The 12,818-nt window shown below is 43.6% G+C and overlaps 1 protein-coding gene across 2 annotated transcripts in view; it reads left to right on the top strand.

The window, feature by feature from the left end:
* Positions 1-12,818, top strand: part of flnb (filamin B) — an 80,596-nt gene that overhangs the window by 63,026 nt on the left and 4,752 nt on the right. Inside the window, exons 30-44 of one of the 2 annotated variants that reach the window (XM_023325190.1) lie at positions 172-325; positions 394-583; positions 1,621-1,868; positions 2,366-2,449; positions 3,575-3,680; positions 3,759-3,899; positions 4,326-4,454; positions 4,573-4,746; positions 5,446-5,604; positions 6,666-6,869; positions 6,949-7,101; positions 7,190-7,312; positions 9,427-9,693; positions 10,306-10,443; positions 10,526-10,641. In XM_023325190.1, coding sequence (XP_023180958.1) covers positions 172-325; positions 394-583; positions 1,621-1,868; positions 2,366-2,449; positions 3,575-3,680; positions 3,759-3,899; positions 4,326-4,454; positions 4,573-4,746; positions 5,446-5,604; positions 6,666-6,869; positions 6,949-7,101; positions 7,190-7,312; positions 9,427-9,693; positions 10,306-10,443; positions 10,526-10,641 — 2,386 coding nt within the window. The remainder of the gene's footprint in view (positions 1-171; positions 326-393; positions 584-1,620; positions 1,869-2,365; positions 2,450-3,574; positions 3,681-3,758; positions 3,900-4,325; positions 4,455-4,572; positions 4,747-5,445; positions 5,605-6,665; positions 6,870-6,948; positions 7,102-7,189; positions 7,313-9,426; positions 9,694-10,305; positions 10,444-10,525; positions 10,642-12,818) is intronic. The other variant, XM_023325191.1, reaches the window with a different exon arrangement.

Below are 12,818 nucleotides of genomic sequence, written 5' to 3'. Positions count from 1 at the left end.
TGACAATTATGGAGTACTTAATTCAAATGAATCTTATTCAAAATAATCCAAGAGAATCAGTTAAATTACCCACAAAAGGAAATGATCCCAAAAGGTTTTCAAACTAAAGCTTCTGAAATGTTGAAATTTTAGCGTTCAACTCTTAACTGTTGTTTTATCTGATCCCTTCAGTCCGTTCAAGTTCAGGGTTCTGCCGACCCATGACGCCAGTAAAGTGCGTGCCAGCGGCCCTGGGCTGACCAGCGGCGTCCCCGCCAGCTTCCCGGTCCAGTTCAACATCGACGCCAGAGACGCTGGCCAGGGCCAGCTGAGCGTGCTCATCACGGTCAGTAAGCCGCTCACCTCACATGGTAACCAGAAGAGACTGCGTCACAATGCGTTTGTCCCCCGCAGGACCAGGATGGGAAACCCAAGCAGCCCAGTATCCATGACAACGATGACGGGACCTACACGGTGTCCTACGTCCCCGACCGCACTGGGCGCTACACCATCATTATAAAGTACGGCGGCGACGACATCCCGGCGTCGCCCTACAGAGTCCGCGCCACGGCGACCGGAGACGCCAGCAAATGCACGGTGACGGGTAAAAACGGCGTTTACCCGAGCGAAGTTCTTCAAATTAAACCAAATTGCTGTCAAACTTTTGTTCAAAACAAATTTTTGTTTGTGCTGCTATAATTAAGATTTACAAAAAATAAAGTGTCTGAGGTTTTCCACATTAAAGCTGCAATCTAAATTTATAAAAAATATATTTTTTAAATGTGTTGCAACTGTTGTGACAGTCATTATGTTATGGAAAAATCCAACTTCTCCACCTTCTCCCAGTGCTAAATAGAAACAACCAATCACAGCCTGGAGGTGGGTCTTAGCGCTGTTGGTCACAATCTCATGTGGCGCTGCCAGGTTGTCCCCGTCAGCAGATTCTGTTATGAATGCTAACGTTAGAATTAACACAGCCACCGATGGCGGCGGATAAATATTTTCCTGAAGCGGTAAGTTGTTTATCCACCATTAGCACAATTGGCAGCGAGTACATCAGACTGATCGACTGCGCTAAGTCCCGCCTCCTGCCTCTGATTGGTTGATTTTGGTTAATTTCTTAAAACGCCAATAGCAGCTCAGGGAGGACATGGAGGAAAACTTTTCACAGATTCTGTCTCATAATAAATTGTCATGATGTACTGACAGTTGTAACAAATGTGAAAAACGCATAAAAGTTACATTCTGCAGCTTTAACCAAATCAAACGAAGTTGATATTAGTTAATTGTGCTATGGTTGTGCAGCTGAAATATTTGTAGTACAGTTGCTGGACACCAAATTTGTTTGATTTTTGTAAATGCGGGAAGTTTCCAGAGGTCAGAGGTCAATCATTCCCCCCTTCACATTTACGAACTTGAACAAATTTGGTGACGATCAACTCTGCTACGATTGTGCAACTTTTTTTTGTAGCAATCAGGGAGTGATTGTGGCAAACCTCTGGAGTCATTTATTCATGTCTTTAAAATGAAAAACTTTTACTGAATGTATTTTGAGATTGGAAGAAGGTGGGGGGGGACCAGCTCCTCTCCGTGGGCTCTTCGTTCAGTGGGTTCAGATCGGTGACGGTTCCGTCTCCCCAGGACCGGGCGTGGGCCCAACCGTGGCCATCGGCGAGGAGCTGGGCCTGTTGGTGAACGCCAAGGCGGCCGGAAAGGGCAAGGTGAGCTGCGTGGTGGTCCAACCCGACGGCAGCGAGGTGGAGGCCCAGGTTCTGGAGAACGAAGACGGCACCTTTGACATCTTCTATGCCACGCCGGCTCCGGGGAACTACGCCATCTACGTCCGCTTCGGAGGGGAAAACATCCCGCGCAGTCCGTTCAAAGTCATGGTGAGGGGGCCGTCGCTAACTTACATCAACGCAAAGATTATTTCCTTTCCTAAAAATGACAGTGTGAGGCTGACGATGCCGAGTCGAGTTTTAGATCGTCGCTTTTATTTTGGTTTTTACTGCCGATTTCCACAGGAAACGTATAGAAACCAGTTAAAAGGGCAGTACCGTGTAAATTGTTATAATGTTATTTCCGCTTTGCTTTGATTCTTGCATTCATGTTTAAGAAATTCTTTAGTCTCCATGGCAACCATTCAGCTGTGCAAAACGCCTGGGTGGACTTAGCCCCGCCTCCAAGGGGTCTGGGCCTCCCCCCTAAAGTCCCAATAAAATCCACTGCAGTTTGTGGTTTAAATAACCTTTTGGAGGAAATTAATACTTTATGAGGAACTCTGTAATTCTTGGTAACTTTATTCATGATTTTTTTTTATTTTTATGGATTCAGCTTTTTTTTTTTTTCTTGAATTAGAAATAATCCATTTTATCGTGTCCCTCAGGCTACTGATGCAGTTCCCATCAGCCAACAGCAGATGGCGCAACAGAGACAGGCCGGTCCCCCTAGCGCTGGCTTCCAGCCATGGGTACCACAATACACTCACCAGCTCTCACACACACACACACACACACACACACACACACACACACACACACACACACACACACACACACACACACACAGCCATGTTCCAGATATTTGTAATGGATTACCAACAAAATTCATCCTTTTTGTCCTGCAGATCATCTGTTCATGTCCAGAGCCAATAAAATATGCACAGTTCACACTAATTAAATTTTTATTTTATAATGATTGGTCTGATTTTAATAATCTGGTCATTTGTTCAGGTTTGGATTTTTATGGATAAATTATGGATAATATAACACTGGATATTATCAAACAAAGATAGAATATAACAAAGTACAGTAAGGGCAAATCTTATTGAATTAATTTACAGTTTAAAATGAACATGTCACATGTCAACACAGGTTTTTAATGAAAAGGAGCAGTTTGAAGAAAAAAAATCTTATTTATCCATATAGATCTTTAAACACAAAACGGACAATTTGTATATATAAAATAATAGAGAAACATTATCTTTGACTCAATGTACTTAAAAATGATTTCATTTTGAATATTTTCGACATAAATACTCCAGTTCAGAGGAATTTCTAACTGAGTTGGTTAAATAAAAAAAAATTACAAAATGCTCATGTTTAAATTAGCATTAAAAGACAGATTATTTACAATTAACAATAAAAAACTGTAGATCTGTACAGATATGAGCATGGATGTAAACACTACACACACACACACACTCCTTTCTGTTGCAGGTGAGCGGCTGCAGGTTCAACACCAACTTCTCTCTCTCTTCGTTTCAAAGTTCTCTCTCGGCTGCTTTTCCTCCATGACATCATCGCTTCCCTTTCTCCTCTCAGCCAATCGGATTGCGGCACACTAACATCATGCAGGTTTCTGGGCGGCTCTGCTGACGGTGCTTTCTCTCATTTAGGGGGTTAAAGTTTCCATTCTTCATCACTGGCTGCATCATCACGGTCACCTCTCGTCTTCCTCCTTACCGCTTCACTGCTCTACACTTCCCATGATGCCCCTGTGTGGGGGGGGGGGCTTGGATGCAGTAGCATGTTTGCAGTGCAGTTCAGGGAGTCTGTTTCCAGCTTTAATCCCTCTCCACCTGTGTGTTGTCCAGGTGATGTCAGAGAACTACCAGCCAATCAGCAGCAGCGTGAACGGCAGTGGCTTCAGACCGTTTGACATGATCATCCCGTTCGCCTTCAGGCCGGGAGAAATCACCGGTAAACTCCGTCACAGAGGAGAGGAGCAGAGGAAACGGAGAGCGGAAATGATGCCTTCACTGTCGTTTCTCTCTGCAGGTGAGGTGCTGATGCCTTCAGGCAAGTCTGCGCAGCCGCTGATCGCAGACAACGGAAATGGGACAGTGATAGTCCAGTACGCCCCGACTGAGCCGGGCCTGCATGAGATGCACATCAAGTACAACGGCACACACATCCCAGGTTGGTACCGACGTAAAGCTGCTTTTAGAACTTTGTAAAAATCTGTCCGATGCAGAAAAACTGTTATAAAAGATAAATAAATTCTATGCTTTGTGCTCTGATGATAATTTTTTGAGTTTACATTATATTTAAAATAACCCAAAAATACTTTTATTTAGTAAAATTACCAGTTTTTATATAGAGAAAAATAAACGTTAATGTTTAATGGGTGAGATGTGTTGAGTTTGGAGACATCTGCTGTCCAGAGAAGGAACTGCAGCTGGTACCAGGAGAAAGTGATCATACCAGAACCTATTAAAGTGGTTAATGTCTTTCTGCTCCAAACTTCAGTGGATGTTTTAAACCGTGACTTTTCTCTCCTGCAGTCACTCTTTCTGTTTAAAAGAAATGTTATAACTCGGTTGAACCGTGTTCTGTTTGTTGCAGAGTCTCCGCTCCAGTTCTACGTGAACCACAGCAGCAGCCCCAACGTTACGGCCTTCGGGCCTGGACTGAGCTACGGCGTCGCCAACAAGGTGGCGACCTTCACCGTCTGCACAGAAGACGCCTCTGAAGGTATGCTGCAGGAGAGGAGCGAGTCCAGCATAGAAATGTTTAAAAACGTCACATCACTTTCATTTTTACATTTCAGGTGGTTAGCTGTTTTAACGAATCTAAACTTCTCTCTCTCCAGGCGGTCTGGACCTGGCTATCGAGGGTCCGTCCAAAGCGGAGATCAGCTGCGTAGACAATAAGAACGGGACGTGCACCGTCAGCTACCTTCCCACGCTGCCTGGAGATTACAACATCCTGGTCAAATACAACGAAGATCACATCGAAGGCAGCCCGTTTACCGCCAGGATCACGGGTCAGAACCCACATCAACACACACAGCCTTAAACAGGACAGCAACCATCACACACACACAACAGAAAAATTCTACTTTTATGGTAATGCTATATTCCTCCACCTCATTTAAAAGAAAATCTTTTTCCCAATTTATTTTCTTTCTTGTTCTCTTTTGTTTTTTTTATCTTTTTCTTTTTTTCCAGTTGTCCATTTTTGATTTTATAAAATTTCTGTTTTGTCCTTTTTCATCTTTTTCCTTTTCCAATTTTCTTTTCTCCCTTTTTTTCATTTTCTGCATAAATTTTATTTTTCACTTTCTTTTTTCCACTTTTTTGTTCTTTTTTGTCTATTTTCCTTGTAATTTTTATTGAACCTTTTTCCCTCCTTTCTTCTGCTATGCATACTAATTCATATATATTTGGTGTCTGAACTATTACAATATTTTAATAGTCCACTTCTCATGGATTTCAGTTGTGGTCGTTAACATGTTGGGCTTTCGCTATAATTAGCTGAACAAAAATACAGAATATACCAATAATTACAAAATCCCTGAGGCATGGTCCATTTTAAACAGCTTACTGGATTAGTCATTAGTTCTGAATTGGGTTTTATAAATGTAATTTCATCGGCTAGAGGCGAGGCTTTCATCGCTCACCTTGTCCATGCTGCTCCAGCCTGATGGAGTTTTTGTTCGTCTTCCTGTCGCCGTGTTTTCCAGAGGACAACCAGCGCCGCTCTCAGGTTAAACTGGGCTCTGCAGCAGATTTCTTCCTGGACATCAACGAGACTGACCTCAGCGTGTTGACCGCCAGCATCAGAGCGCCGTCTGGACGGGACGAGCCCTGCCTGCTGAAAAGGATGGCCAACAACCACATTGGTAACACACATATTTGCTTCTTAATCTGCTTTATTGGTGCGATGCTTTGTGAAGTCACGTGCGAAACATCCCGCCCATCTCCCAACGATGACTGGCATCGGTTTGAGCTGTTTGATTATTGATATAATGCACTAAATCTTAAATAGACGCCTGATGTAAAAAAGAAAGAGGGACGCAGTGTTTTGCTACTAATAGTCCACACTAAGATAACAAGATAAGAAGGTCAGGAAGGACTTTTAATCCAAGAAAAAATAGCCAGTGAGGGGGAATTGGGTCCTTTGTGCTGGCTTGACTTTGACAACCTTAAGATGTAGATGTGCTGTAGAACGGGTGGTTAAATTAGCAGCTAGTCTGCTGGCTACCACAGTGGCAGCTAGTCTGATGTGAACACACTAGCTACTAGCTACATTCTGCTAGCTACCACAGTGGCAGTGATTTTTGCCGTTTAATCCTGAATAAAGTAATTCTATCAATTGTAGACAAAATAAAAATAAAATATAACATGCTGTCAATATAAAAAGCAGCTTAGAGCAGTCCTTGCAAAGATTAATAAAAATGCAGAACAGAATGTATATGTAAATATATGTACAGCAGTGTGCCACAGTGCAGTTGTGCAAAATTGGACTGATTAGTGCAGAACAATGATTTAGCTTTTATTGTACAGTGAGATGGCCTGTGGCAGGAAGGATTTCCTGTATCTGTATAATAATCACAAAATAAACATCGAGCATAAAAAAGTAATATTGTAATGGATTGAATATTGTCTTTGTGTGGGAAATCCTTGAGTGATTTTTGCCGTTTAATCCTGATATGGTCGTCGTCTCAGTTGCTATGGTAGCGGGTCTGTGTGTACCATAGCCAACACAGAGTGAGAGTGTTGTAGAGTTATTATTCAAGAGGTTTTCTGCTTTATTTTCCCCTTTGCTGTGGCGCTCTGCATTAAATCAGTAATGCCTACATCTCCGGGTTTCATTTCGATGGCATTGGTCAGTAAAAGAATCGTTTTGTCCTCCAGCATTGATAACATACAGGTGATTGATTCCCTTCCATTTCCTTCGCAGGCATCTCCTTCATTCCCAGGGAGGTGGGCGAACACCAGGTCAGCATCCTGAAGAACGGCCGGCACGTCCCCAACAGCCCCATCACCATCAATGTGGTCCAGTCCGAGATCGGAGACGCCGGACGAGTCAAAGCCCACGGCGACGGCCTCGTTCAGGCTACCACCTTCACCAACGCCAGCTTCGTGGTCGACACAAGGGAGGCAGGTCGGTCTGGCCCCCTGACCTCTGACGACTCAAACGACGAGGCATTGCACCTCAACCTTTGCTCTCTGCGTTTGGACAGGTTATGGCGGCCTGGCTCTGGCTATTGAAGGTCCCAGTAAGGTGGACATCCAGACGAAGGACGTGGAGGACGGGACCTGTGAGGTCTCCTACTGTCCCACCGAACCTGGAAACTACATCGTCTCCATCCGGTTTGCAGAGGAACACGTTCCAGGCAAGATCAGCTAGAGATCGGGTTTTCCGACGAGGAGAAGTTCCCGCTGAAGCCCGGAGGTTTGATGAAGCTTTGTTTTTATTTACAGGAAGTCCGTTCACAGTGAGGGTGACCGGCGAAGGTCGCATCCGGGAGAGCATCACCTGTCGACAGAAGGCGGCGTCGGTCGCCAGCGTCGGCAGCATGTGCGACCTCAACCTGAAGATACCCGGTAAAAACACACTCTGACCATCCAGTTTGACCACCGGTTGGTGCCGCCCTGGGCGACTGCCTTTAAGAGTTTGTAGAACTTTCAACCCTCTTTGACTTTTTGCTTTTTATAAGAAACATGGTGAGTTGATACTGAGACTTTTTTCTTCTTGTCTCCTTCATGTTGTCAGGCAGGTTGTATTTTTATGTTTTGCATTTACTCAGTGGTTGTTTACGGCTTCATTCACATCGGACCCGTTCAGTTCGCTTTAAGTCAGCTGAAACACTGACTTCCTTTAAATCTCAACTAAAAACCCACCTGTTTAGGATTATATTTGAAATGTAATCAATTACAAATTTATTGATGGAACTTGACTTAATGATTGATTCTATATTGCTTTGTGTTTCTGTGTTTGTAATAATGTAAAGCACTTTGAAATGCCTTGCTGCTGAAATGGGCTATACAAATAAAATTTGATTGATTAATTGATTAATCCAACTCCAGTCGGACTTGAAAAGTCCGGTTTGCTTGGTGAGGTGTGAATGCTAATCGAACTCTGGTCCGTCTACAAATCTCGATCTCGGTTCGGTTGAAGTGAATGCATATGTAAACGCCAAGCGGACCGGAGGCCACTGTAAAACCAGGAAGTGGACTACATGGCAGGGCATTCTGGGTAAATGCAACCAAAACAAACGTGCTAGCCTAGTGCTAGAAGTCCTCCGGTTGCCTAAATCTCACTCTATTCTGTTTTTGTTTACATTTTGTGAAGAAGGAAGTTGTGTTCATTGTTGTGTGTTTTTGCATAGTTTCCTTCTGTTTTGATGCAGCGCCCCCACAGGTGAGGAGGGGAACCGTTTTTTAAAGTATTTAGTTTGAATCAGTCAAACTGTGTCTACTGGACTATCAGGTTTGAAAACACCCCAACTATGACAAAATTAGTTTAAATAGAGCGAATCTCAAGAAGAGAAATAGTTTTTCAGCTGTTCACATCAGAGCCGCTCAGCCTGGTTTTATTTTCCAGCTTTCTGTTCTTCTCTCAACTTGATCAGTCTCATTTTCTGTGTTTGCTCTTTTCGGATTCTACTTTCCTTATTTCTTCTAACTTAATTTTCCCCGTCTCCATCATCTCTCATCTTCCTCAGCTTCTCTCCTCTCCCTCTCCTCTCCCTCTCTCCTCTCCCTCCATCTGTGTGTCTCCTCCATCTTCCTCTCTCTTCTCCAGCTACTTGGTTCCTCCTGGTTTTATCTCAGCAGCTCCTCTCTCGCCCCTCTTTCTGCTCTCACTGCTCCCTCTGGTGGTGTGGAAGACCCAGCGGTCGGGGCGGCCGCCCCTCTGCTGCCGCCCAGGCTCGGAGCCCCTCCCTGGGCCCAGTGCGCCTCATTTCCGGCCTCTCGGGTCTGGTGCTGGCGGCAGCGGCGCCGGGTGTTTGGGTTGTTGATGTGCCCGGTCCGGCTGGGACGGAGGGTGCGTTGTTAAACACGGAGCGCAAGGTTTGCTGCATGAAATGCTTCATTCTGAGTCGCAGCTGTTAGTGATTAGGAGGTTTTTAACTTTTCACCAGGCCTACCGCGAAAACAAATTTAGTTGGATGTCATTGCGATAAAAAAAAAAAAGTTCATGTAATGTAATGGTATAATAATAATAATGCAAGAGCACATTCTCACATGTCAATAAACTTTAAACTCTGATGAACATTTAACACTGGACGACATTTTAAATGTCCAAAATACAAGATTTTTGCACTATAGTCCAAAAATTCTTGGGAAGATTTTTTTTTTCTTTGCAGTGAAGTAGAGGCCGAAGTTTAGGGCCAAAACGGCTAAATTTGTAATACTTGGTGTCATTTGTTAATTAAAAACGAGGTTTTGGTCTGATGAATGATGTTTACGTGCCTGTGTGACGCTTCTGCCGTTTCTGTCAACATCCAGGCTGACTGATTATTTCAAAATGTTTCCTTAGGAAGCCCAGTGACAAAAAGCTCCTTGAACAGTTTTGAGTTTTTCCCTCCCCAGATTTTCCAGATTTGGGTCAAATCAAACATCTTTAATATGTTACAGAAAGACTTTAAATCTGAGTAGATTCTTCCTGAGTTAAATAATCTGCACATTAACCCTGTTGTTCTACCTTTGTGCAGCGATGGACATGCAGGACATCACCGCTGAAGTCACTTCGCCGTCTGGAACCAGCCGGCCCGCTGAGCTGGTTTCCATGGGCAACGACACCTACTGTGTGCGGTTCGTTCCCACGGAGATGGGTGTGCACAGCGTCGGCGTGAAGTACAGGGGCGTGCACGTACCGGGCAGCCCCTTCCAGTTCACTGTGGGCCCGCTGGGAGAGGGCGGCGCCGGCAAGGTGACGGCCGGGGGTCCGGGCCTGGAGGGAGCGCTGGCCGGGGAGCCAGGTACGAACCAGAGGTCAAAGGTCAACCGGCCTCCCCACATTTACAAAATCAAGCAAGTCTGGTGTCGAGCAACTGTGCTGCACACACGGCGTAATTATTTTATATACCAGTTTGGTTGGTTTTGTTAAAGTACGTATCTTTTATGTTTTATTGTTTAATAAAAAAAAAGTTAAGTTATTTATAACTTAATATTTTTATGTTACAAATACATAAAGATGTTATGTTGCAAAACATCATGTAGCATTTAGCACATTTAGCAGCTCGTTCATGAGCATGATTGAGAGCAATTAGCAACCAGTTAGGAGGCGGGTCTTAGCGATGTCAGTAAAGCTCATAAATGCGCTGCTAATTGTGCTAACGGCGGAGGAACTCTTTCCCGTTACAACAACACTTTTGCTGCCACCATCGGTGGCTATGCTAACTAGCCTGAGCATTGATGAAGCTGTAGCCAAGCAGGGAGAGGATGAGCAGCGCCACGTGGAGGGTGATTGACAGCGCTTAGACGCTCCTCCTGGCTGTGATTGGTTGTTTCTAGTTAGCACTGGGGGAGACGATGCCAACTGCAGCTTTAAGATCAGAACTTACTTTCATTCCTCTCTGACCCGCTAACAGCCGAGTTCAGCATCTGGACGCGTGAGGCCGGCGCCGGCGGTCTGTCCGTTGCCGTGGAGGGTCCCAGCAGGGCGGAGATCTCCTTCGACGACCATAAAGACGGATCCTGCGGGATCTCCTACGTGGCTCAGGAGCCCGGTAGCTAGCACTCAGATGGTTCATGCAGCAGCTTTGCTTTTGAAGGTAGCTGAGAGTCACGCCGCCGCTCCTTCCTCTGCAGGCGACTACGAGATCTCGGTGAAGTTTAACGAGCAGCACATTCCCGACAGCCCCTACCTGGTCCCGGTCGTGGCGCCGGTGAACGACGCGCGGCGCCTCACTGTTGCCGGCCTTCAGGTGAGGCATGAGGAGACACCTCCACACCCTGCCTTGTCCTGCTTCCTGAAGGGACGTTGGGGCACAGCTGCATAAAACTCCCAGATAATGGAAGATCTGCTGACCTGTGAGGGTTCGACTGCTTCGGGTGCACTGATGCAACAAGACATGTTAAAAACGTCACTCAAATCTGCAAATTAAAGATGGGAGAATAACATAGATTAACATGAAGGAGGAGAGCGAATTGGCCGAACTCAGTGGTGGGCTCACTTCTGCTAATAGCGGAGCTAATCTCTTTTTGCTTGGTGCTCTTACATTCCTCTTAATCTTCCATTTTCTTGCACCGTTATCCAATTGAGGCAAGAAAATGGAGGAGTGCTGGTGCCGATCTCCATCTTCCCCAAAATCTATTTCTTTCAATTAATCCTGAAGTGCTAATGTATTTTACGAAAAGTTTTTAAGACAGGCAAGTAAAATTCAACAACTGTGTTGAGGTTTTGTTTCTAGTCTATTAAGAATTCAGGTAATTAGCCGTTTAGCATGTTTGCTAACTCTGAGAACGTTTAATGCCCTTATCTTCCCCTAAGGGTTAGGGTAGGGTAACCCTATTCTTCCAGATAAATTCTGAAGAGCTAATTTAGTTGCAAACATTCGGCTGATTAAACTTCAACGTCTTTGTTGAACGTTTGGTTACCAACTGCCAGCATCCGGTGTTTAGCGTTCATGCTAATGTTGAAAACTTGGCATCTCCCAAATTTTTCCAGATAATTTCTAAAGGACTAATTTACTTGGTTGTTTTGTAGACATTCAGTTAAACAGCTGGACGTCTGTGTTTATGTTTTTGCTATGGACTGTTAAAAATAGCCTTTAATTTTGGCTCCATAAACCTGCAACTCATCTTTTTTAAAAACAAGCCGCAACAATTCAGAATTTTCTCCAGTTCTGCATTAAAACATTTCAGGTTAAAACCTAAATAAATTCTCTTCCTGACGGTTTTTCAGTCGACCTCTCAGGTTGTCAAACCTTCATTTTGGGGAAAAAACCAACTAGATTTTCTTATGCAGCTGCTCCCATGGATTGTGACCACAGCCAAGCAAACTAACTAAAGACCAAAACTCATCTTCTAACTCAAACTCAAAAAATTAAACTGAGTGCCCAAAAAAACACAGAATGTGAAGAATAGAAGCTGATTTCATGAAAACTGGATCTGTTTGTGTCTGGTTCTTTGCTTGGTTCTGGTTCGTCCTCCTTCGGTGTGGAACTGTCGGTGTTTCTCTTGTGTTTCATTTAAAGGCTTTTAACAGCGCCACCATCAGCTCTGACTGCAGCACTGCAGCAGGCCAGCACGCCTCATGTCTGTTCACATTTATTCTGGTGATTTTGATCTGAAGTAGACGAGTTTCAGGTCCAAAAGTTTCTGCATCTCATTTGAAATTTATGTTTTTGCTATGGACATTAAGCATCTGAAAGCATCAGTCCTTCCTGATCAAATACTGGAAAAAATAATCATTTTATTCATTTTTAGTGGAGCTTTACCTATGAAATATAATATTACTCTATAAAGACTGAGAACACACTTTAGAAATAGTCATTTTTAAAGATATTTAGTTTGTACAGATTTTAATTAGGTGTTTTCAAGGTTTGGAAAGTGCTTGATTTCTGCATAAAGTCCTTAAAAGTACTTTATATTTACACTGCACAGTTTTGTAATGAAGTGCAATCTAACATTTGATTTAAACCCTAGATTTGAAAAGTATTTGTAGTTGAAACCAGAAACTTAAAGACAAATACACATTTTTTTTCTGTCTGTTTCTCTAAAGTTCTCTCGTTTTGGGTCAGTTAGAATTATTAAAATTATTTCTATTTGCCAAATGCCGGAAAACGTAACATTTTTAAATGTAAGGTTACTTTACAAAGACTATAGAGCTAATCAACAGTAATTTTTAAAGATATTTAATGGGGGAAAAAAAGTTTAACTTTAGTTTCCACTAAATGGCAAAAGGTTCATTTTGTGTCCAGGTTAATAGTTTTTTGTGTCCGTTTTTAAAATATTTGTTTAAAAAGAAATGCAGATCTAAAGTTTTAGGCCTAAATGTAATAAGTTTTGAGTCTCTGACTGTCTGAGGCTGCAGCTGCAGGAAGGAGCTCAGGTAGGTGAAGAGATCTGAACGTCTGCAGCCCAGAATAAATCCTAATGG

This window comes from Xiphophorus maculatus, chromosome 20 (genome assembly GCF_002775205.1).
Source record: "Xiphophorus maculatus strain JP 163 A chromosome 20, X_maculatus-5.0-male, whole genome shotgun sequence".
In the NCBI taxonomy this organism is placed as follows: Eukaryota; Metazoa; Chordata; class Actinopteri; order Cyprinodontiformes; family Poeciliidae; genus Xiphophorus; species Xiphophorus maculatus.
The sequence above is the reverse complement of the archived record's forward strand: the minus strand, read 5'-3'. Positions and strand labels throughout refer to the sequence as shown.